Below are 26459 nucleotides of genomic sequence, written 5' to 3'. Positions count from 1 at the left end.
GGTCCCTGGAACACAAGACTTTCAGTTTTAAAACTGGGACAGTCCTGGGCACCTGGGTGGCTCAGTGAGTTAAAGCCTCTGCCTTCGGCTCAGGTCATGAGTCCAGGGTCCTGGGATCGAGTCCCACATCGGGCTCTCTGCTCAGCAGGGAGCCTGCTTCCTCCTCTCTCTGCCTGCCTCTCTGCCTACTTGTGATCACTCTCTCTGTCAAATAAATAAATAAAATGTTAAAACTGGGACAGTCCTGAGAAAATAGGATCAAGTTGATTACCCTATCAGAAGTATAATGAGGGGCGCCTGGGTGGCTCAGTGGGTTAAGGCCTCTGCTTTCGGCTCGGGTCATGATCCCAGGGTCCTGGGATCAAGCCCCGAATCGGGCTCTCTGCTCGGCAGGGAGCCTGCTTCCTCCTCTCTCTCTCTGCCTGCCTCTCTGCCTACTTGTGATCTCTGTCTGTCAAATGAAATGAATAAAATCTTTAAAAAAAAAAAAAGTATAATGAAATCATTTTGGATCTGATTAACCCAGTCTAACTCAATTAATTAGATGACTGTTGTGTAACTTCAAGCTTTATTGCAGTGATATAGTGTTAGTGTTCACGCAGATAAAACATTTTTCTCTTTCCAGAAGTGAAATGTTGCCCATGGCTTCATTCTTCTATCCTTAGCAGATACATGATAGGCTGCCTTAGCCCAGAAAAGATGTTTTCTTTTTGTAAGCTCTTATGGGTAATCCTATTCACAGTAAAGTGAGTTTGATGAGATTAGAGAGCTGAAAAATCGTGTGTTTTTTTTTTAATTTAAAAGTCTAAATTTAAAAAAATAAAAATAAATAAAAAAAATAAAAGTCTAAATTTTTAAATTTAAAAATTTTTTAAATTTTTTTTTAAGATTTATTTATTTATTTGACAGATAGAGATCACAAGTAGGCAGAGAGGCAGGCAGAGAGAGAGGAGGAAGCAGGCTCCCTGCTGAGCAGAGAGCCTGATGCGGGGCTCGATCCCAGGACCCTGGGACCATGACCTGAGCCGAAGGCAGAGGCCTCAACCACTGAGCCACCCAGGCGCCCCCCAAAAATTTTTAAATTTTTATTGTGAAATATTTTAAGGATGTAGAGAAAGTATGACCAATAATATAATAAGCACCCATGTACCTACCACCCAACTTTATTAAACTTTAACATCTTGTCTTTTTTGCTGTGTATGTTTTATTTTTGAAGATTATTTTCACTAAACTTTTTCTATTTCTGTTATATATTGATCCACAGAAACAAAATCGAACCAAACAAAACAAAATTTTGCAATTATTTTGAACAGATGTTCTAGTTCTATAACAAAAAGAAATTACAGATAAAATTGAAGCACCTCTCCCACATTCACCTTCTTTTCACTGAATAGTAGTTAACTATCCCGAATTTAGTATTTTACCATACTATATTTATGAACATAAATGATATTTAATATATCACTTTGCATGTTTTGAAAGTATATAAAGTATATGTATTTGTGTGTGAAAGTTGTAGAAGAAAATTTACCACATTTTTGAAATGTGTAGGTACATGTTACAGAAAAAATATGTTTTTGGAATTGATATATTGATAGATGCATATAGCTTTAGTTTTTTTTATTTTCTCTTTATTTTGTGAATATACAAAAATGTATTTTTTTGTTTGTAGGTATTTAGTAGTTTCCAGTTTTTCACAGTAACCAACAGTGTTTCAATGACATTCTAATTCATTAAACCTGCATGTGTGTGAGTTTCTCAGTGATAATTGCTGCCATTGGGCATATAGATCTTAAACTACATTAGAGATTGCCAGTATGCTTTCCAAAGTGGTTGTATATCAAGAGCATACAGCAGTTTTCATTTCTCTACATCCTGGCTAGTTCTTGGTATTGTCTGACTTAGTGTGTATTAGGTGGATGGGTTTGAAATGATCCCTCATGTTATTTTACTTTATTATTTTTTAAAGATTTTATTTAATTTGATAGAGACACAGTGAGAGAGGGAATACAAGCAGGGGGAGTGGGGGAGAGGGAGAAGCAGGATTTCTGCTGAGCGGGACTCAATTCCAGGACCCTGGGATCATGACCTGAGCCAAAGGCAGACACTTAACGACTGAGCCACCCAGGCGCCCCCTCTCCCTGCCCCACCATGTTATTTTAATTGTATTTCCCTAATTTCTAATAAGGTTGGTGGAGCCTTTTTCCTTATGCTTATTGCCCATTTGCATTTCCTTTTCTGTGAATTGCCTGTTTATGTTCTTTGCCCATTTCTCTTTTGTCCTTTTTTTTTTTTCCTTTTCTTTTTCTTTTTTGGTTGTCTTTTTCTTACTGATTTTTTTGAAATGTATATTTTGGTGGGGAGGAGGGATGCTAATCTCGTGTTGGCTTTATACTTCTGAAATATTTTCTCCAGGTTTGCAGCTTCAGTTTGTTTATGGTGCGTAGTTAAAGTGTTTTAAGTTGGTGAATTAGTCTTTCCTTTTAAAAGTGAAATATATTTGTATTTTTTCAATTAGAAATAGTTTAAGAGGGGCACCTGGTGGCTCAGTTGGTTACGTGTCTGCCTTAGGCTTAGGTCATGATCCCAGCCCGGAGTCCTAGAATCAAGCCCCACATCAGGCTCCCCAGTGAATGGGAGCCTACTTCTCCCTTTCCCACTGCCTGCCACTCCCCCAACTTGTGTTCTCTCTCTCCCAAATAAATAAAATTTAAAAAAAGAAATAGTATGAGAAAAATTTGCAGTGTAGATTATCAGTCCTGAATATGATAAAAGCTTTTCCATCTCTTATAAAGGAAGACTGAACTAAACTAGCATAGAGAACACGGCAGTGTTGTCCAACTAGTTTAGCTGTTCTGTTCATTGTCTTATATCTGCATCAGAAAAATAAAAATAGAATATTAGTGATGTTGGTGATTTTTCCCTTTTATTTTTCTGGATGTTCTCTAATATATTTATCTCATAATTTTAAAAGAAATCTTTGTGTTTTTAAATTTTTTTTTTTTTTTAGATTTTATTTATTTGACAGAGAGAGATCATAAGTAGACGGAGAGGCAGGCAGAGAGAGAGAGAGAGAGAGGGAAGCAGGCTCCCTGCTGAGCAGAGAGCCCGATGCGGGCCTCGATCCCAGGACCCTGAGATCATGACCTGAGCCGAAGGCAGCGACTTAACCCACTGAGCCACCCAGGCGCCCTAAATTTTTATTTTTTAAAAATTTACTTATTTTAGAGAGAGCAAGCTGGGGGGAAGGGCAGAGGAGGTTTTTTTTTTTTTTTTTTTTTTTTTAAGATTTATTTATTTTAGAGGAACAGCTTGATGGGAGGAGGGGTCAAGGGAGAGTGAGAATCTCAAGCAGTCTCCCTGCTGAGAGCAGAACCCACCGTGGGGCTTGATCCCACAATCCTGAGATCACGACCTGAGCTGAAACCAAGAGTCAGATGCATAACTAACTATGTCATCCAAGCACCCCTTAAAAGATAACTTTTATTTTATTTTACTTTTAAGATTTTATTGATTTAACAGAGAGAGACACAGTGAGAGAGGCAACACAAGCAGGGGGAGTGGGAGAGGGAGAGGGAGAAGCAGGCTTCCCGCTAAGCCATTCTACAGCTTAAGACTGAAATGTTTATAATGCATTTTAGAATATTTTCCTCAACAATAATAAAAGTTTTTGGATTTAACCTTTAAGCTTTGATTATCTGCAAAACCAACCCATATAAAACATCTTAATTGCTACTGATAATAGATGCTTGTTGACCCCATCTAGTCTGTAAAGTCTCTAAAAGCAGAACTTTGTTCATGTTTCTGCCTTTGGAGTTTATTGATCACCCAGTATCTCTAAACCAGTTCCCTACAAGTCTCCCAGGTTTTTCTCACACTAGCAAGAACACTTTTAGTTTTGTATCTGCGAATAAAAATCTGAGGTGAGTCTTACTAGCTCACCTTTTGTGTGAGAGGCTTCTCTGGGCTTCGTGGTCTCTGGACACACTTCCCTTAGCCATCTTACATCTCAGCTGTTGCTGCCATGTTATGTCTGTGCTGCTGTCACCCTGTGGGGCAGAGCTCCAGTTTTATGTAGAACGGCTCAAACAATATTTCAGTTTGTCACAAGAACTAAGCCAAGACTTCATTCTATTCTTTTTCCCTCAACAAATTGTCCCTGCTTCCTTAGAGATGGCATTCAGTCAAAAATTTTACTTCTTTCCATTAGTTTACTCATCACCTGACCTGGAAGCTAGTATGAACTTCATGTTTGGTTTTGCTGTTAGTTGGCTATGTCTGTAGGGACTAGAGTCTAGAAGGTAAACTAATGACAGCTATTTCTGGCAAAGGCCACAAAGCTTACAAGTTGTGAAATAGTTGAAGTTCTTGGTTTCCTAAATGTATTGTGTAGGTTGGTTTTTTTTTTTTAAGATTTTATTTATTTATTTGACAGAGAGAAATCACAAGTAAGCAGAGAGGCAGGCAGAGAGAGAGGAGGAAGCAGGCTCCCCACTGAGCAGAAAGCCCGATGCGGGGCTCGAACCCAGGACCTGGGATCATGACCTGACCTGAAGGCAGTGGCTTAACCCACTGAGCCACCCAGGTGCCCCTGTAGGTTGGTTATTAAAGTAGCTCTAACAAGAACATTATCTGGGCCTTTTTCTGTAGTTTGTGATCCATCGTAATCCTTAGGTTTACTTTTACTGTACGTATTAAAATAGTTTGTATGGTTTTATTTTGATTTTGGTGCAAAATTTTGATTGGTAGTGCTCTTTTTCCTTGACCAGTCATTATTCTTTGCCAGAAGTCAGCCTCCATGTCAGCTGACATGATAGGAATATACTAAAACTAGAGGAAATTGAAAATACAAACTTCAGAAGAGTAGAAATTCATGTGTTTTTTTTTTTGTTTTGTTTTTTTAAGATTTTATTTATTTATTTGACAGAGATCACAAGTAGACAGAGAGGCAGGCAGAGAGAGAGAGAGGGAAGCAGGCTCCCTGCCGAGCAGAGAGCCCGATGCGGGACTCGATCCCAGGACCCTGAGATCATGACCCGAGCCAAAGGCAGTGGCTTAACCCACTGAGCCACCCAGGCGCCCCAGAAATTCATGTTTTGATTTGATGTGGACTTGCATCTTTTATGAGGATTAGCAGACACCTTAGTTTCCTAAGAAACCTGTGTATTTTTTTTTTAAGTAAGTCTAAGATTTGCTTATATTGTTTATTAACCCTTTTTAAATGTGTACTAGAGCAATGATTTTTTAAACCTTTGTGTACATTGGAATCCCCTGGAAGAACTGTTAATAAAAATTCTCTGGCCCCCGAACCCAAAGTTACTGATTCTCTAAGTCTAAGATGAGACCACAGAATTTGCATTTCTGACCCATTCCCAGATCTTGTTGGTACTTTTGGTTTACGGTTTAGGAACTAATTTATTGGGTGAAGAAATAAAGGGAGAGTTTTATCAGAGAAAAATAATTAGATTTAAAAATAGGATATTCAGGGACTCCTGGGTGGCTCAGTTGGTTAGGTGACTGCCTTAGGCTCGGGACATGATCCTGGAGTCTTTGGATTGAGTCCCGCATCGGGCTCCCTGCTCGGTAGGGAGTTTGTTTCTCCCACTGACCTTTCTCCACTCATGCTCTCTCTCTCTCTCATTTAAAAAAAAAAAAAAAATAGGATATTCAGTATTTTTATTCATATTAGTTTATTCTGACCCAAATTTTCTAGACCTTAAAGAAATTGTCAACAGCCTTTTTGATTTACAGTAGAAAAAAAAATCAGTCATTTTTACTAAAAAAGAAGCCTTAAAGTAGTAATCCATTGAGAGATCAGTAAGGATTCTCTATATAAAGCAGTTGCTGAAGAACACTTATACAAGTCTGCTACCTTCAACGGCTAAATTTACATTAAAGTATGTTTAGTCTTGGGTTGTCTGGATGACTCAATGGGCTAATAAGCCTCTGACCCTTGATCCCAGCTCAGGTCTTGATCTCAGGGTCATGAGTTCGAGCCCTGCACTGAGCTTCATGCTTGTGCATGGAGCCTACTTAAAAAAAGAAAGAAAGAAAGAAAGAAAAGTATGTAAAAAAGGTATATTTAGTCTTTACAAACTAAGGTTATCTGCATTATCTTTTTTTGAATTCAAAACATTAAATGGAAAGAACTTTATTAAGTTGTTAGCAAATCATAGACTGGCAGAACTAACTTTGTTTTCTAAATGATGATGGGTCACTTTTTTTTGAGTGTGAGAAATTCTATAAAATTAAACAGCAGACAGACCTATAAGCTATTTAGTGTTTAAGTACTTGGGACCTTGAGAAAATAAAGGAAAGGAGTGATCTAAATTTAAACTGAACTGGGTCCAATAAGCCTTTGACAGTGTTGTTATATTGTATAGTAATGAATAGTAATGAATTTTCCCAGTTATGTCAAAATGCAGTAAGGAGAAAGAAAACTTAGTCTTGATGACCTCCAGAGGAACATGCTTCCTTCTGCATAAGAGTAGTCAGAGATCTTTGCCACAGATCTTAAGAGTTTGTTCAAAACAAAACAAGACAAAAAAACCCCTCTAGGTTCAAGCCTAACACAACAGACCCATAAATATTAAATGTTATCTTTAACCAGTTACGTCGACTGTTCAGGGAAATGACAGCCTTCCTTCACGTTAGAGTAATGGTTAAAGCTCTGACTTCAGGGAATCATGAATCTTGGCCAGATGCTGGATGGAATTCTGTGTGCTGTTGGAAACATGTTGCCTATGATTAATAAATATTTTCAAGTGTTCCACATAACTTGACCGTTCTTCAGTTAAGCTACTCTTCTAGTTTTTCCTATACTGCGTTCTCAGGAGCCACACATTTCTCACTGTAGAAATCCAGACAGTTTCCATAAAGTCTTATAGGATTGTTACTTTTTGCTATAAATGAATACTGACTTTAAGTAAGTAAATAATATGCAGACTATAAGCACATCAACATAATGAAAGGCATTGTAATTTTTTAGGCATGTTGATTGTTATTACATGAAAATGCATATGTGAAATAATATTAGATTAAAAAAGCAGGGGCACCTGGGTGGCTCAGTGGGTTAAAGCCTCTGCCTTCAGCATAGGTCATGATCTCAGGGTCCTGGGATCGAGTCCCGCATCGGGCTCTCTGCTAAGCAGGTAGCCTGCTTCCTCCTCTCTCTCTCTCTCTCTCTGCCTGCCTCTCTGCCTACTTGTAAAATAAATAAAATATTTTAAAAAAAATTAAAAAAATTAAAAAGCAGGACACAATATTTGTGAACATTCATTATAACTGTAAATATGTATGTATGTTGAAAAACAGTAGATTTTGGGGTGTAGTAAGAATAAGTTGTTTTCCTCATAAAATCATTTACATTCATATGCAGCAATATAAAATTATAAACGTAAGTGTGGCAGTAACTGCCATGAATAAAGTAAAAAAATAAATTGTCAGAGGCTTATAATGCATAATGACAGGTGGATCTTAACATATAAGGAGTTCCTATGAAGTCAAAAGGAACATAACTCAGTAAGAGCATTGCCAAAGGATATGAGCAGTATATAAGAAGGAAGAAGAAGAAATATAAATGTCAATAAATACATGAAAAGGCTAGTTGATCAACCTCCCTAATAATAAGAAACAGAAATGAAAACTTTTTTTTTTAACTTATCAGTGAGCAAGGATTGAAACCCAATGCGGCTGGCTCAGTCAGTAGATCATTTGCCTCTGGATCTCTGGGTTTCAGTTCAAGCCTCATGTTGGATGTAGAGATTACTTAAATTAATTAAATAAAATCTTGAAAAACGCAGGGCACCTGGGTGGCTCAGTGGCTTAAGCCTCTGCCTTCGGCTCGGGTCGTGATCTCAGGGTCCTGGGATCGAGCCCTGCATCAGGCTCTCCACTTGGTGGGGAGCCTGCTTCTCCCCCACTCTGTCTACTGCTCTGCCTACTTGTGATCTGTCAAATAAGTAAAATCATTCAAAAAAAATATTTATTAAAAAGAAAAATGCAAAAGAAAAACCCAGTGCTACTTAAGGTATGGGGAAATAGGCATTCCCATGTGCTGCTCATGGGAGTTTAATTTGTGTTTATTTGGAGGTAAGGTGTCAAGTCTGCAAATGTGGAGGTCTTTTGGAAATAATTTGACAATTAAATCTAAAAATTCACATACCTTTTTTTTTCATATATGTATATATTTATTTATTTGACACACAGAGAGCAAGGACAAGCAAGGGGAGCAGCAGGTAGAGGAAGAGGGATAAAGAGGCTCCGCCCTGAGCACGGAGCCCAATGCAGGGCTCGATCCCAGAACTCTGGGATCCCCAAAGGCAGACGCTTAACCAACTGAGCCACCCAGGTGCCCCTAAAAATGCACATACATTTTAACTTAAGATTTCCACTTCTAGAAATTTATCCTATAAAAATATTAGCACAAGTGTGCCAAGAAATGTAGACAAACATATTTGATGAGACATTATGTGTAACAATGGGAATTTTAAGATAATTTTAATTCTCTATTCCTTATGGTTTATCCAGTCAGTACTATAAAATAATGGTTAATAATAGGATGACTGAACTGTCTGAATTAGAATCTCTGCTCTAGACCTCCTTAGCGCTGATTTTTTGGTAAATTTTCTGGCCTTGAAGCTTCAGTTTCTTTTTCTGTTAAATAATGAAGTTTATAATATTAATTAACTCAAGAGTTTATTACTCACCTGAAGTGCTTAGCATAGTGTCCCACACATATGTTGTCATTAAATCTTAGCAGTTATTATCATAAGTGTCGTTACTCTGCTGTTTGTGGAGACAGGTGTAATCTGCTGGCATAGAAAGGTATCTGATACATTATTAGGTGACAAAAGCAAATATAGAATATGGCTTTAAAAAAAGAAATCTAGAAGTATGAGGTGCCTGGCTGGCTCAGTCAGTAGAGTGTCTGACTCATGTTGACCTTCTGTTGTGAGTTCAAGCCCCATGATGGGTGTAGGTCTTACTTTAAAAAATTAAAATTAAAAAATCTAAAGGTACTTAAGATTGTTCACCATGTTCATATTGTGGGGCAAAGATTAGGGAGGACAATTTTCTATGTTAGAAACAAAAGCTTGTAACACTTTTTAAAACTTGTAAAAGTTTATAAACTTCTCTTTATAAACATTCTTGTTTATGTATAGTCTTTTTTTTTTTTTTTTTCAAGATTTTATTTATCTGAGGAAGAGCATGAGCAGGGGCAGGATCAGATGCGGAGGGAGAAGCAGATTCCTCGCTGAGCAGGAAGCCCTACTTGGGGCTTGATCTGAGGACCGTGGGATCGTGACCTGAGTTGAAGGCAGACGCTTAACTGACTGAGCCGCCCAGGCACCCCTGTTTATAGTATTTTAACTACAAAAATAAAACTTAAGGGGGTGCCTCAGCGGTTAAAGCCTCTGCTTCGGCTCAGGTCATGATCTCGGGGTCCTGGGATCGAGCCCCGCATCGGGCTCTCTGCTCTGCAGGGAGCCTGCTTCCTCCTCTCTCTGTGCCTGCCTCTCTGCCTACTTGTGATCTCTGTCTGTTAAATGAATGAATGAATAAATAAATAAATCTTTAAAAAAAATAAATAAAAAATAAAACTTTAAAAAAGCAGGGGCAGGCAGAAAACAAGGCTTAAAAAAAAAAAAAAAACAGGCACTACACTGTATTAAAAATACCTCCACAATTTTTGCTGCTTGAGAAATACTCTCCCTTGCTTGAGGGTCCGCATGCTTTTGGTGGCTGGAGTTGTACTTGCATCACATTTTAAAGTTAGAAAAAGAGAAAGAATTAAAACGAAGCCTCTGACTTAATGGTGTAGGAGTCCCAGAGAATCTGGCTTCATAGGAATTCACTTCCCACATACTTACCACTTCCCCTAGGACTCCACCCTCCCTGACACTTACAACATTTGTATAGTGAGTAATCCTTCCTTCTGCCACTGAAATGAAATCATTTATAATGGCCACAGCACTTGTTTTTCTAAACCTTAAAAATAACTTTTAAAGGCAAAACTGTGGAGGCAGTAATAAGATCAGTGGTTGCCCAGAGTTGTAGTGGAGAGAGAGATATATAAATAGGCAGAACACAGAGGATTTTTAGGACAGTAGAACTATTGTATATGGTACTATGATGGATACATGTTATACATTTTTTAAAACTCATGGAGTGTGTAACATCAAGAATGAACCTTAATGTAAACTATGGACTTCGGGTGATAATGGCATGCTAATATAGATTCATTGATTAGAAATGTACCACTCTGGTATAGGATGTTGATGGCAGGGGCGGTGGGCATAGTTGGTGAGGGCTGGGAGTCAAGGGCATGTGAAATCTGTACTTTCTGCTCAGTTTTGCTGTGAACCCAAAACTGCTTATAAAAAGTAAAGTCTGTCTTTTGAGCAATGACCTACCAAGCTACACACACAGAATGTCTTTATATTTTTAATCTTTTAGAGGTATATGCTAAAATATTTACAAAGGAAATGATATGTCTGAATTTATCTCAATGCTAGACGGGTAAGGTGTATGGGAAAATAGATGGAGTAAGATTAGCTGTGAGTTGGTAGTAATTGAAGCTGAGTAAACTGTACATGGGACTTCATTTTACACTTCTGACGGTATTTGAACTTTTCCCATAATAAAAAAATGTTTTTTATATTAGTCTTAAAAATAATGCTAAGTAATCATCTTAATATTTAGCCGCCAGGATTTTTCATTTTGGAAATCTCTTAGTGGTTCTAGTGTCATCCTTTTTTTTTTTTTTTTTAACATTTTATCAGTTCATGAGAGCAGAGACCTTATCTATCTTTTTTGACCACTATATCTCTGGCCTTCGCTTTTTAAAAAATTAGTAAGCGTAATGATTAAACCTAGAAACTAAAACAGTACAATAAGCCAAATACGGTCCTGAGTACCATGAGCTAATGGCAAAGGATATGAATATTTAGTTCATAGAAAAAAATGCTCATCTTTTCTAATAATAAAAGAAGTTACACCATGTTCGCATATTTAACCTGTTAGATTGGTAAAAATCCAAACATTTCATAGCTTGCTTTGTTGATAAGGGCTTGTTGAAATAGGAACTGTCCTGTACTGCTTGGGTCTTTAAATTGATACAACCCATAGGAAGGGTGATTTGGCAATACATATCAGAATTTTAAATGCATATATACTTTGACCCAGTAGTTTCACTTCAGGAAACTTACCCTACAGATAATGTTTTGCACTTGTGAAATAACTTGTAAGGGGAATTCACTGCAGCAGTGTTTGTAAATGGCAAAAAGTTGGAAGCATGGTTATAGCAGCAGTGTCCACAATAGCCAAAATATGGAAAGACCCAGATATCCATTGAGAGATCAGATGAATGAATAAAGAAGATGGTGTGTGTGTGTGTAATGGAATTATTACTCAGCCATCAAAAAGAATGAAATTTTGCCATTTGCAACCACGTGGTTGGAACTAGAGGGTATTAGGCTAAATGAAATAAGTCACAGAAAGATAAATACAGTATGATTTCACTCGTGTGGAATTTAAGAAACAAAACAGTTGACCATAGGGAAAGTGAAGGAAAAATAAGATGAAAATGGAGAGGGAGGCAAACCATAAGAGATGCTTAACTCAGAGAAACAAACATTGTTGCTGGAGGGGAGGTGGGTAGGGAGATGGGATTATTGGATGATGGGCATTAAGAAGGGCACTTGATGTAAAGAGCACTGGGAGTGATATGCAACTGATGAATCACTAAATTCTGTCCCTGAAACTAAAATAATGCAGTATATGTTAACTAAATTGAATTGAATTTAAAAAAAGAAAAAAAGATGGAAGCAAGTTAAATGTCTGTCTTTAGGGGATTGGCCTAATACGTTATGATACGTTCATACACTGGTTATGTAGCTGGTTTAAAAAGGTTTTCTGGGGGCCGCCCGGGTAGCTCAGTCGTGGAGCATGTGCCTTTGGCTCAGGTCATGATCCCAGGGTCCTGGGATGGAGCCCTGAGGGCTCCTTGCTCAGCAGGGAGCCTACTTCTCCCTCTCCCTCTGCCTGTTGCTCCCCTGCTCGTGCTCACTCTATCGAATAAATAAATAAAATCTTTTTTAAAAAAGTGATGTTTAAAAAGTTTTTCAAAGAATAAGGATGTACTTATGTACTGATATGTAAAAAGATCTCTAAGATACATAGTTAAGCAAAGAAAGCAAAGTGCAGGAGAGTGCACTTATTGTACTAAAATAATTTGTGTAAAAAGGGGGAATGAGAATATATATTTGTATTTGCTTGTATATACATCAAGAAACTGCAGAGAATAATGACAGTGGTAACCTGGAGCATTATATAATTAGAGAGTTATGTGGGAGGTTTTTTTTTATGTTATTCCTTGTTACATTCTTTGACTTTAGAATCATGTGAAAATTTTACCTGTTTAAATAAACTGTATTTTAAAGAAATTGAAACATATAGTCAATTTTATTTTTGTTTTTTTTTTTGAAACATACAGTCAATTTTTAAAATAGTATCAAAAGTACTATAAAGAGAAAGGGTGTGTTAAACAGTGCTCTCCATCCCATATCAGCTTCAAGGGTGGGGCAGGGTGGGGTTGGCTCATGTTCATTAGAAACCAGAACATCCAGTTGAGTACTGTGAATGAACATACTATGATTGCTTCTTTCATGCTAGACTTACCCAATTAAACTGTTCATGGAGCCTGATAGGACAGCTGTGGTGCCATAGAAAGAACAAAGATTTTGAAGCAAGAAACTTGAATTTGATTCCTGTTGTCTACTGTTTTCTGGCCTTGAGATTTTAGACAAATTATTTTAACATTAATCTACCAAAACCTCTCTATATATACAAAGAATAATTGAAATAATGTGAGCATGCTTTGTAAGTTATCAAATACCATATAAAAAGACCTATTGTTATGTGTATTTTGGTTTATATTGCATAGTAATCAACCCATTCAGTTGGTCATAATTGTATTGCTGAACATTAGTTGCAAACAAAACATTCTTAGCATATGACTTAGTTACCTCCTTCAAAAAAAATGGAAGTATTGGGACGCCTGGGTGGCTCAGTTGGTTAAGCCGCTGCCTTCGGCTCAGGTCATGATCCCAGCGTCCTGGGATCGAGTCCCACATCAGGCTCCTTGTTCTGTGGGGAGCCTGCTTCTCCCTCTGCCTCTGCCTGCCACTCTGTCTGCCTGTGCTCGCTCTCTCTCTCTCTCTCTCTCTCTCTCTCTGACAAATAAATAAATAAAATCTTAAAAAAAAAAAATGGAAGTATGGATTTCCGCAACTTTCTTCAGCTGTCTGTCACACTGTGTCCCTGGCCTCCAGAGCCTACATTGCCTTCCTACTGGACTTTGGTCTCTCCAAAGACTTGTGTTCAGCAAAAATTACCTTTCTTATTGAGTGGTGTATATATTTCTGCCTTTGGTGCTTTGGAATAGTTTCCTTTCCGTTCCTCATAGGGTTTAAATCTTCATAAATATTTTCTGTGTGAGGTCAGAGAGTTGCTGCTTCCTGACCTCCAGACTGAGATAGAGGGGCTCCAGTTCCTTTGTAAAGCCAACTTTTCTCTCTCCTTCTGTTCCCCTCCACTTATCCCCTACCCTGTTCCATGAGTTATTGTCTCCCATTCTGGTTTCCTCAGTCTCTTCTGCTAGTCCTAACTCTGTGCTTTGACCCGATAACTATGCTCAGGTCTAACACCCCTGAAAAGTTTTCAAATGTGAATCCCTTCTGTTGTCACATCTTGTATTTTTTTCCTTCAAAGAATGATTGCCTTTAACTCTTCAACTTCCATTCATTCCCCAGTTCACTATGATATATGATCTCGTTACCCTCTTAACTATTTTACTTTTGTAAAAACACTGGCCAACTTTCCCCTGCTAAATTCAGTGGCTTTTCAGCTCTCCTATGGCCTGACTGTTGATGACACTGCTGACATGTACTCCTTTGGCTGCTGTCATGTATTCTTCCTGGGATTTCTTCCCTCTCCCCTATTTTTCTCTTAATCTCTTTTGCTGGTTTTTCTCCTATCAATCTGCTGCTAAAGCTTAGGGGTTATTCACTTCTCTGCTTGGTCGTCATCCCACTCTGCTTTTCTTTCTACAGTTGTTGGATTACGTAATAACCAAGTCCATACTGTTCTCTTTCAGTCTATACTCTCCCTGAGATTTCATCCATTTCCATAACTATAGAAACTAATGAATGCCAGACTGTACCCTTGGACTTTGCTCCCTGGTTGCCGGTACCTCACATTCACCTTTCTCCCTAATTAAAATACTTCTCCTCTCCTCCTGCCTGCTCATCTTCTTGTGTCCCCTGCTGTATCAATGCCATCATGGCACCTTCCCAGCCCCTTATGCCAGAAACCTCCAGAATCATCCCTGACTCCTTCCTGACCATTCACATGTAATTTGGCCCAATGCCCTGTCAGTTCTGCTTCTGAAATACCTTTTGCATACATCTCCCTGTTTTCATCGCCACGCAGTCAGGTTTCTTTAAAATGAAACATAATTTAATGTGTCACCACCTCAACCTTATTAATTTTTATGACTTTTATTGCCTATAGGACAAAGTCTAAAGCCCTTGGGCATGGCAAATGAGATTTTTTACAACCTGTTCCTAACCTTTTCCTGCCACCAGTCCTGACAAACTGTGTTCCCCAGCCAGCTTAGGAGTCCTCACTGTTTTGTTTTTGTTTTTGTTTTTCCAAGATATTATTGATTTGACAGACAGCGAGAGAGGGAACACAAGCAGGGGGAGTGGGAGAGGGAGAAGCAGGCTTCCTGCTGAGCAGGGACCCTCCCCCCCCATGCGGGGCTCCATCCCAGGACCCTGGGATCGTGACCTGAGCCAAAGGCAGACACTTAATGACTGAGCCACCCAGGCACCCCTCTCACTGGTTTTCTGTATAGGCCTTATTTTTCAGTTTCACACCTTTACACCACTGTCACGTCTCTGCTTGGAGACCACTCACCTTCCACTCACTTTTCTCAAGAATCGTATCTTTGGGGTGCCTGGATGGCTCAGTCATTAAGAGTCTGGCTTTGGCTCAGGTCATGATCCCAGGGTCCTGGGATGGAGCCCTGTATTGGGCTCCCTGCTTAGCGGGAAGCTTGCTTCTCCCTCTCCTACTCCCCCTGCTTATATTCCATCTCTTGGTATATATATCTCTCTCTCTCTGTATCAAATAATTAAATAAAATCTTTTTTTTTAAAAAGGATCATATCTTTATGCTGCCTTTTTGGACCACATAGAATGATCAGTGCTGCAGCACTTTATTCGTGTTTCTGACACACTGTTTATCCTGTATTAAAGCAAACTTATGATCTTAAGGATCTTTTTAATTTCAGTATTGCCATGGCACAGTACCTGGAATATAGAATTTTGATAATTACTTACAGGATGAATATTTTCAAAGTAAAGTGAAAAAGAACTCAGCCAGTTCTCAGTGCAGACACTGAGTCTGCCAAGTTCCTGTGTCGTCTTGTGAACAGCTCATTGAGAGGTGGTTCAGAGCTTGATTTCTGGTGGGTCATGCCCGGGTTCAAACCCTCCCTGTAATGCTTCCTAGCTGTGGCCGTTTCCCCACCTACAAAGTGGTGACGACGGGGTGGCTGTGAGAATTTAATGTAAAGCACGTATCACAGTCCAGTACATCCTAATAATTTTAAGCTATTAAGAGTGTAATGTATTTTTTTTTTAAAGATTTTATTTATTTATTTGACAGAGAGAGATCACAAGCAGGCAGAGAGGCAGGCAGAGAGACAGGAGGAAGCAGGCTCCCCGCTGAGCAGAGAGCCCGATGCGGGGCTCGATCCCAGGACTCTGAGATCATGACCTGAGCCGAAGGCAGCGGCTTAACCCACTGAGCCACCCAGGCGCCCAAGAGTGTAATGTATTTTTAATGACTAACAGTAATAGTTATACTCTGTAGTCAAAAATGAGGTAAAAGAATGGCATGTTCTCACACGATCTTCCTAAGAGAACCTGTTCTTATCTTAACCAAGCTGATTACATTTTACCAGCAACAGTGGCTATCAGTCTGCTTTCCTCTCCTATTCTGTACTTATTACCTAGGAGGAGTGCTGTTCATTTCCTCCTGTTATCTGTTATTTTTATTATTCTTTTTTTTTTTTTAAGATTTTATTTATTTATTTGACAGAGAGACCACAAGTAGACAGAGAGGCAGGCAGAGAGAGAGAGAGAGAGAGAGGGAAGCAGGCTCCCCGCCAAGCAGAGAGCCCGATGCGGGGCTCGATCCCAGGACCCTGAGATCATGACCTGAGCCGAAGGCAGCGGCCCAACCCACTGAGCCACCCAGGCGCCCCTATTTTTATTATTCTTATTAATGCTCTTGAGATTCACTCTCGACTTTACAAAAAGTTGAGTTTTAGATATGAACAGTGATACCAAAAAGGAAGTTGAACTTAAAAGATAAGAATGGGTAAACCCAGGATAAGGATAAAAGTGGTGTTTGGATTAAGAAACTGAGGCAAGTAGAATCTAAGAAAGGTTCTAGTTTCATTAGGTCATTTGTCAAATATTTGTTGTACCTTCATTCTATACAGGGCAAGGTGAGGATGCCTCTGGCTGGAGGGGCATCAGAATTGTTTAAGGCCTAATTTCTCTCTGTAAAGGTTTTTTAAAATCTTTTAAATAATTTTTTGAAATAATTGTAGATTTACATGCAATTGTAAGAAATAATAGATCCCTTGTATATCACTGCAAGGATTTTAAGTCTTATTAATAATGAAGGTTGGGCCACCTGGCTGACTCATTTGGGGGAGCAGCAACACTTAATCTCAGGGTCATGAGTTCCAGCCCCATGCTGGATATAGAGCCTAGTTAAAAAAAAATTATGAAGGTGAGATAGTTCCTTGTATAACTGGTGTGAAACCGCAGGTAGAAAGCAGTTCTTAACTTTGAAAAAGGTGAGATTTCTACACTTGCAGCTGTAATAAATAAGGTTTCATGCAGGTATTAGTTTTTGTTTTTTTTTTTTAAGATTTTATTTATTTATTTGACAGAGAGAAATCACAGGTAGGCAGAGAGGCAGGCAGAGAGAGAGGAGGAAGCAGGCTCCCTGCTGAGCAGAAAGCCCAATGTGGGGCTCGAACCCAGGACCTGGGATTATGACCTGAGCCGAAGGCAGCGGCTTAACCCACTGAGCCACCCAGGCGCCCCTTTAATTTTTTTTTTTTTAAAGATTTTATTTATTTATTCAACAGAGAGAGAGAGAGATCACAAGTAGGCAGAGAGGCAGGCAGAGAGAGAGAGGAGGAAGCAGGCTCCCCGCTGTGCAGAGAGCCCAACGCGGGGCTCGATCCCAGGACCCCGAGATCATGACCTGAGCCGAAGGCAGAGGCTTAACCCACTGAGCCACCCAGGCGCCCCCAGGTATCAGTTTTTAAGCCAAACCTCAGAGGATTACAATTGTATTAGGTTGAGAATGGAAGAGGAGAAAGAGGTAAAACCCAGAAAGAGCTGGGTGAGAGGGAGGACCGGGTTCCTGCACCAAAGAGCAGAAAATCATCTAGACAGACAGACATATCTACATACATACATTTATTTATTTGTCAGAGAGTGCACAAGAAGTGGAGCTGCAGGCAGAGGGAGAAGCAGACTTCCTGCTGAACAGGGAGCCCCATGTGGGACTCAACTGAGGACCCTGGGATCATGACCTGAGCTGAAGACAGACGCTTAACCTACTGAACCACCCAGAGGTTCCTCACTAGACTTTTAAATTGCATGCCTTTTGTGAATTGATTCTTTCTTGCTTTGAGTTTTTAGAACTCAAGTAATGATGAGCTTCTCCTTAATCTCAGGTCTAATTATTCCGTTTTCTGTTTTTATAGAATACCTTGATTCTACTGAGAGTCTGACTTCCTGAAAAAAGTTTCTCTTGTGCTTTTAGAATGACAGTAGAGAACGGCATGAGCACAGCAGTGAAAGGCGGAGACGTGGCAACCCTGGGCCATTATCTAATGGACGACCCCAGGGTAACTCACGGCAGGTGGTGGAACAAGAAGAAGAAGAAGATGAAGAGCTGACGTTGAAATATGGCGCCAAACATGTGATCATGCTTTTTGTCCCCGTGACACTCTGTATGGTGGTAGTCGTGGCCACCATCAAATCAGTCAGCTTCTATACCCGGAAGGATGGACAGCTGTATGTATGAGTGTTTAATTATTCCCAAGACTGGTCTGGCTTTCCTTTTTAGTATGTCGTCATCACCTTGGAGGTCTCTGCTCTGAGGGAGCACGAAGGCTGGAGAGTTTGTCTCCTCTGACAGCCAGAGCAGTTGACAGAATGAGGGGTTATTATTTGTTGCTTTAAGCAGAAAAAATGAGAGCTACAGAGTTCTATTTCATGTGTGGTGTCACTGGGCGAGGCTAAATTTATTTGAAATTGAACAGGTAAAGAGTTGAATATTAATCTTTTCCACCTCAGGGCGAATGGTCCCATTGTTCTTCTGCTAGAACATTCTTCCCTTTTCTAGATTTGATGGATGAATTCTTATCATCGTTTTCATCTTTGCTTAAATGTTAAGTCCTCAAAGGTTATTTCCCTGATCCTTGTAACAGAATTAGGTCCTTCCGGATACTCTTTCTTATAGCAACCTGTTCTTTTTCACTTGTCACGATATGCAAATATTTATTTACATTATTTAAGCCTGGTTTCCTTCTGTAAGGTAAGGCCTATGAGGGCAAAATTGTTTCTATGACTAGTTATGTAACAAGTGCTCAACAACAACAAAAAAGTTGCTAAATGAAAGGATGAAGAATTAGTGCATGCTCCCGTTCTCTAGACTCCTGGGGGGATTGTTGTATAGGTTCTGTCGTGCTGTTGGTACGAGCCCTTTGCCTTCAAGAAAAATACTTTGACTCAGATTCACCTAATTTTGTCTCTAGAACTCTGTAGGGCCCCTATAGGGCTCAAACAAAGCTTTAAATGAATTTTGGAATTTGAATTAGCAAACTGTGTGGCGTTCTAAAAGCCAAGGTTTTAGCCCTTTGGGAGAAAGGCTAAGACAGGAGTAAAGGGCAGGGGTTGGAGACCACAGTCAAAAGAGACTGGGGAGTACTATCTGTATAGCTTAGAGTTAGTTTTGGCTGTATATTATAGAACAGGGTTAGTAAGCCATAGTGCCCACAGGACAGATCTGCCTGCCACCACCTATTTTTGTAAATAAAGTTTTTTACTGGGACATACTCATGTTCATTCATATATATTGTTCATTTATATATTGTCTATAGCCGCCTTCGGAGTACAGTGGCAAGGGTTCAGTGGTTGCAACAGAGGCCATATAGACCACAAAATTTAAAATATGTCCTCTTTAGTCCTTAACAGAAAGTTTCCTGACTCTGTTACAGGAAATCAAAACAACTGGTTTAAATGGTATACGTATTTTATCTCTCTCCCAGAGAGTGGTACAGGGTGGTCAGTCCAGATTGGTAGTATGTCTTCACATTCCTCAAGGACTCAGGCTCCTTCTTTCCTTTTCCTTTGGCTTCTATCCTTTAGGCTATTCAAGGTTCCTTATTGGTACTGGAGCCCCAGTTCCTTATTGGTACCGAACTTCCTGTTCAATTCAGAAAACAGGAAGCAGGAAGTGGTGAGGGAGAAAAGGACCTAAGACTTATCTCCCAGCAGAATTAATGCCTTTCTTAGAAGTTCTACACAACACATCCGCTTATAACTCATAGGCCATACTTTGTGTCATGGTCACACCTAACTGTAAGGGAGTCAGAAATAAAGTCTCTTAGCTGGGAACGCTGGAACCTGAAATAAAAGTGTGTTTATGTGAATGAGAAACCAAGGGGAAGATGGGTATGTGACGTTATGTTAAAACAACTCCAGTTGTAGTTACCCTGTGGGTGAAAAAAATAATTGTAAGCCATTATTATATAAGCCACCTTCCTTTGACAAGTAGTTTAGGTAGTTTATGTGGTAGAATCCAGTTCTCTAAACAAATCACTAATAAGCTGTGGAGAGAGAACATTTGATAAGTAATGATTTCAGTGTAAAGCATCCACTAGATGGAGCCAGTGTCTGGCTCACAAAAGTCCACCTCTCCACATTTTAGATCTCTCCTTTTATTTTGAAGCACTTGTTTTAGAGTATGGCTAATTTTCTTAGCTAAAATTCTTGGCTAGATTGCCGAGATGGAGAAAAGTCATATCAGTTGAATCAAGGAACTAAAACTGGTGTTGGAGAGGGATGTGGTTTGAAATACCCATTCACACTTACTTCGCACTTTTGTATTTTGTTTTATTACAGAATCTATACGCCATTCACAGAAGATACAGAGACCGTGGGGCAGAGAGCCCTGCACTCGATTCTGAATGCTGCTATCATGATCAGCGTCATTGTCGTCATGACTATTCTCCTGGTGGTTCTCTATAAATACAGGTGCTATAAGGTGAGTGTGAGACGTGGAACTTTGCTTTCCAGCATGTTCTTTTTGTGGTTGGGTTTTCTCCTGTCACCGTACTTGGTCCAGTAGAGAAAGGAACTTTATATTCTAGAACTGATTTTTTTGCTTTTCCCCCTTATCGTAGAACATTTAAAAACACAAAAAGACATTATGGGGAAAAAATTTTCTTAACATATTCTAAATGTTTTTAACATTTTGATTTGTAGTACACTTAGGACATTCCAGATTAAGTCCTAAGACCTTTGTGAATTCCCTCATTCGCAAATAGTACTGTAGGATAACTGTCCCCATAAAGTAATATAACTTAAAAATTTCAGATTTTCCTGAGTGCAGACCACTAGAGCTTCCTTCAGACACTGATGTTAAACTCATTGGTGACTGGTTACATTCCCATTTCTACACTGGGAGCCATGCATTCCCTCACTGGCTCTCCTTCAGTAGCGCTAGCTCTTTCCTTGGGAAATAAGGGCAGGAGAGATTGTGTAGCAAAGACACAGGGCCGACCCTCCCAGCCTCTGCTCGCTTAGCTCACCCTCTAGCTAAGGGATTCACTCTTAAATTTTAGCCACCTCCCACGTATTTCAGGTGCATGCCTCCGAGAAATCACAAATTATTACAAGTCATGAGACTTTAGGGTCTTTCTCAAATAAAAGAAATAAATGATAACTTTCCAGATATTAAAGTCTACTCTTTTCCCCTCTAGTACTTATGTCTATATATGTTTAACATAGTTAAAATAAAATGTTTAATAAGTATGTGTCCTTTCTTAACTTTTACTTTGGCATAAGCATTTTTCCATATTTAAATCCTCAGAAAATGTGTCTAAAGGCTATGTAACACTTGACTTAATATGAGTGTATTTTAATTTACTTACCCTATTTTCCCTGATGTTGGACATATGCATTTTTTTACTACTCTAAAAAACAATGAATGCCTTTATGGAGCCTTTTTAATTTTTCAAATTATTTCCTTAGGGTAAAATCCTCAACACAGAATTTATGGGGCAAATTATCTACATTTTTAAATTTTTATTTTATTTATTTGATAGTGCAAGAGAGCAGCTGTGGTGGGGAGGGGCAGAGGGAGAGGGAAAAGCAGACTCCCTGCTAAGCAGAGAGCCCGCCATGGGGCTTGATCCCAGGACCCTGGGATCATGACCTAAACCAAAGATGCTTAACTGACTGAGCCACCCAAGTGCCCCATCTACATTTTTTTTAATTATCATGGTGTGCAAAATTCCTTTTTTCAAAATGATAGTATCAATTTGTACTTAACATTAGTAGTCAGTGAGACTGTCTTACCTTAACCTTTCACAGCACTGGATTTTTTAAATTCTGTGCTAATTTTTATAAGCTAAACAAAATGCCTTCATTTGCCTTTGGTTAATTACCAGTAAGATCAAATACCGTTCCAGTGTTGACGAACTTTAAAATTATACACAGGGGCGCCTGGGTGGCTCAGTGGGTTAAGCCGCTGCCTTCGGCTCAGGTCATGATCTCAGGGTCCTGGGATCGAGTCCCGCATCGGGCTCTCTGCTCAGCGGGGAGCCTGCTTCCCTCTCTCTCTCTCTCTGCCTGCCTCTCCGTCTACTTGTGATCTCTCTCTAAAAAAAAGAAAAAAAAAATTATACACAATTCAGCCTTGCTTGTTGAACGTTTGAGTGGGTGGAAGTGTTAACCCGAGTGATGACCATCTGCAGTCTGACGTTAGCAAGTGGAAAAGATTGAAGACAAAGGTGTCTATGATCATGGGAGGTGGTCATCAATACTTAGAAAACCGAAGAGCAGATGCTGTAAACCCTGCTGCAGAGCATCCTCCTACCCCTGTTGAAATATCCTCATGGCAGTTGCTTTTTCTGCATATATGTGTTTATCTGCTAGTTCTGCTTCTCTGCCTTATTAGACTCATTTTGTGACTTTTCTTTTTAATATTTGTGTATTAGAGGGTACAAGTGGGGAGAGGGTTAGAGAAGCAGACTTCCCACTGGGGAGGGAGCTCAATGTGGGGCTCGATTCCAGGACCCTGGGATCATGACCTGAGCTGAAGGCAGACACTTAACCGACTGAGCCACCTGGGTGCCCTTCACTTTGTGACTCTGATCTGGATTATATGCTACTTTCGTTCTTCGCATTTTATGGGGAGTCTGTATCCTGTTTAGAGTCATACCCACACCTGCACACCTTAAGGATGAGCCCATAAATTCATACCAGTTATAAGTTTGCTTCCTTGAGCCTTCCTTTCTGTGATCTCCCTGGTACTTTTTGGTTCTTTTGGATGTCCCTGTTCCATTCCTCCAGCCAGAAAGCTGGTTTTATTTTACCAGCGACAGTGTCAAGAAGTGGTAGGGCAGAGAGAAAAGTAAAGCAAGTGCCATCTGCCCCACTTTTGGGGAACTACCGCTCCTCCAGTTAGAGAGGAAGCTTCCCCTCGCTCGGAATGTTAGGCTTCTGCAACCCTCAGTGCCACCCCCGAAGCACTGTTTGATAGCCGGATGTGAGAGGATGGTGAAGTGAGATTTTTGCATTCTTTTTTTGGTGTTAGGAGACCTCTTTCCTGTTGCTTATCCAGAAGTAGACTTCTCCTAGAGCTCCCACCATCTTGCTAATGCCCATTTGGGGTTGCAGTGAGTTTGATGGAGGAGGCTAGTACTGGAGGGGAAAACGTGCTAAACTCATTTCCAGTTCGCCAGCCCAGCTGACTGTTCACTTGTCAGAGTCCTCACCTAGCAGCTGCATGCATTCTGGCCAGCTCTCATGGTTGCATTCGGCAAGAGAGGGGAGATGTGTGCTCACTCCATGGCGCCTCAAACCTGTCTTGATATATTTTGGTCAGTTTTGTGCATCTTTTAGTTACATCTCATTTTAGACTGTCTAAAAAGGGTTTATTTTCAGCCACATTTCCACATTTATTTGCTCATGTTGTGTTGTTAACATTAAGTTCAAGTCAGCAGGCACAGCCAATTCTATAGGAACAAGTTGTTTACTTTGATTTCTACTCCAAAATAAAAGGAGCTTTTGAGTCAGAAATTCAGAAACTTGCCAGGACCTGTTTGGAAATAAACCTGGAGGATTTATTGTCAGTGGTTGGTTGTGCAATGTCTGTGAGAAGCACAAGAAGTTGAAAGACCAAACAAACTTGAAAAAGGTGGAAACTGAAAAGGCAGTTAATTATTTACATATCACCGTTGGAGACGGAACTATGTAACTTATTAAAGCCATGTCATTTCTGGCCTGGACAGTTCAGGGTTTAGAGGAGATGCTTGCTGTTCTATACTGAAGCAGGGCTCTTTTCTTTCAGAGCCTTTAGCACAGGAAAGCTGAACTAGGGATTTTTGCAAGATGAGGAAAAAGCCTGTTTTACCACGTGATGTTCTAGGAAAAGGGGAAGTGCTATTTAGTCATCATCAGAAGAGGCTTTGAATTCAGGTAATAATTCAGAAAATCATAACATCAGTGACCAAAAACCATTATTATAGACAGAGGGCATTTAATATCTTTACAATATGAGGAGCATTTATAAATCATTCAGAAAATTATGAACACGAACATTATAGAACATTAGAGCATGTAGCTCTTGATCTCGGGGTTGTAAGTTTGAGCCCCACATTGGGTATAGAGATTACTTTAAAAAAATAAAATCATAAAAAATATTATGAACATTCTAAGAAATTTTTAAAAAACCCAAGCCAGAAGAATTACAAAGGAAATATAGATGACCAGGAGAGAGAGAGACAGATGTGTATATATGTTTCCTCAATGGTGAAAACAGAAACATATTAAAATAATAAATTAACATATTTCACCTATTGACGTGGTGAAGATTAATACAGGTTTTTTTTGTGAAGTCACTAAGCCAATATGTATCAATAGTAATTAGAAAAACTGTATACTTTTTGATTCCATAATTTTGCTTTCATGATGTATCTGAGAGAAAGTATCTGTTTTCTGAAAGTATCTGCTTTCATGATGTATCTGTATCTGAAATGCAGAAAAATATTTCCACGCTAGGGTTTTTATCCTAGCATAAATAATAATTAGAATAAAGTAGAAAGCCATAAGTTCCATAAGAAATACGGAATAAGAAAAGGTTAAATAAATAAGAAAAGTTTAAATAAATAAGAAAAAAAGGCTAAATAAATAAGAAAAGGTAAAATTGTGGGTTCATCCATATACGTAGAATATTATAATTTAGTCATTTAGAAATCATATTTTCACTCATCAATAAGGATTGGACAGCTGGGAGGCCCCACACGAAGGACTGAGAACTCTCATTTTATAAAAATCATATTTTCAAAAAGTATTTGGTGGCATGAGAATGTGTCTGTAATAAAAAAAAGTTTTAAAAAGCAGAATGCTAAACTATATTACTTGATTATAATGTTGTTAAAAGGCTTTTATGCATGCAGACAGAAAACATGCCTGAAAAAAACACATTAATTGGTCGTCACTGGTCAGTGGGAATGGTTTTCTTCCTTTAGTGTTTCTTTAGCTTCTCAGTGTTATACATATATGTTACTTTTGTATTCAGAAAAGTACTTTCTTAAAACAAACACAATCCCCATGTTCCCTTGCTGAAAAAAATAAGGTAAAGAGCATTTCTCAAGAAAAATTAGTATTTCTAATACTCCGTATTTACTCTGACCTTTAAGTCGAGAGTGCCAGTGTACATCTTCCACTTTGTAAAGCTTTTCTGTCTTGTAATATTTCATCTGCTTTTTAGTTTTACAACCTGGATTATCTCTGAAGCGGAGGCTTGTAAGCACAACGGGGTGGGACGCATGCAGGGAGCTTCCTTTCTGCTTAAGCTTTATTGGTTTTTCTGCTGATAAAATAGAGTGGGCTCCCTATAGAATATTTTGCTAAACTTCAATATTTTCAGAGGGAAATGTGCAGGTGTCTTCAATTTACTTTGCTATGTATTAAAAATAAAAAGGAGAAATGGATAGAAATGCTACAAAGTGAGTATATCAAAATGTGAATGGTGGCTGTAAAATTCTTTAAACTTTGCTATGTGTTTGAAAAAAATTTTTTGTTTGAAGATTTCATTTATTCGAGAGAACAAGAGAGAGAGAGAGAGAACGCTCACGCGCTCAAGTGGGGAGGAGGGGCAGAGGGAAAAGGAGACTCGGAACTTGATCCCAGGACCCTGAGATCATGACCTAAGCTGAAGGCAGACGCTTAACTGACTGAGGCACCACTTGAAATTTTTTATAATAAATTATTAGGGGAGATTTTTGTGGAAGGACGCCAGAAATTAAGTTTGTTTATTCAGGTAGTCAATTTAGAATATTCGAATGTCCAAAGAATACCAACTTCCATGTAAAGGCATTCTTTTAACTTTTCCCCTAATTGTACCACTTAAAAAGTTGTCTTTCTATCTGTCTTTCTCTCCCTTCCTTTCTTTCTTAAGTTTTTTTGTTTTGTTATTTTTTTTTTTTTGACAGAGACACAGCTAGAGAACATAAAGAGGGGGAGTGGGAGAGGGAGAAGCAGGCTTCCGGTGGAGCAGGGAGCCAATACAGGACTCAATCCCAGGACCCTGGGATCATGACCTGAGCTAAAGGCAGACGCTTAATGACTGGGCCACCCAGGTGCCCCTGAAGTTGTTTTAAAGAGAGAGAGGCAGCAAGAATTTTTAAGAAATATTTTCTTTCAAAAGAATTAATAACTACAGATCACCTTGGGTGATCAGAAAAAAACCACAAGAGAAAATTAACATATATTTTGATCATAACTAGATTTTGATACATTAGAGCCTGATTATTGAAACAACTGAATCTGGGAGGTGGGTGTGGGAGATTTTTTTTTTAAATGAAGACAAAATAATATTCCAATTTAGAAATGATTTTTGGGGGGTTTGCCTGGGTGGCTCAGTCGGTTAAGCATCTGCCTTGGGCTCAGGACCCTGGGATTGAGTCCCACATTGGGCTCTTTGCTCAGCTGGGAGCTTGCTTCTCCCTCTGCTTGTCATGCCCCCTGCTTGCACACTCCCCCTCTCTTGCTCTGACAAATAAA

General features: G+C 39.3%; 1 protein-coding gene across 5 annotated transcripts in view; it reads left to right on the top strand.

Moving 5' to 3' along the window:
* Positions 1–26459, top strand: part of PSEN1 (presenilin 1) — a 73461-nt gene that overhangs the window by 16059 nt on the left and 30943 nt on the right. For all 5 annotated transcript variants that reach the window (XM_047736000.1, XM_047735996.1, XM_047735999.1 and 2 more), the window contains 2 exons: positions 17923–18176; positions 20289–20430. In XM_047736000.1, coding sequence (XP_047591956.1) covers positions 17923–18176; positions 20289–20430 — 396 coding nt within the window. The remainder of the gene's footprint in view (positions 1–17922; positions 18177–20288; positions 20431–26459) is intronic.

The sequence above is a fragment of the Lutra lutra genome, chromosome 7 (assembly GCF_902655055.1).
Source record: "Lutra lutra chromosome 7, mLutLut1.2, whole genome shotgun sequence".
NCBI classification, from domain to species: domain Eukaryota; kingdom Metazoa; phylum Chordata; class Mammalia; order Carnivora; family Mustelidae; genus Lutra; species Lutra lutra.
Note: the sequence above shows the minus strand (reverse complement) of the source record. Positions and strands in the feature narration are given on the sequence as shown.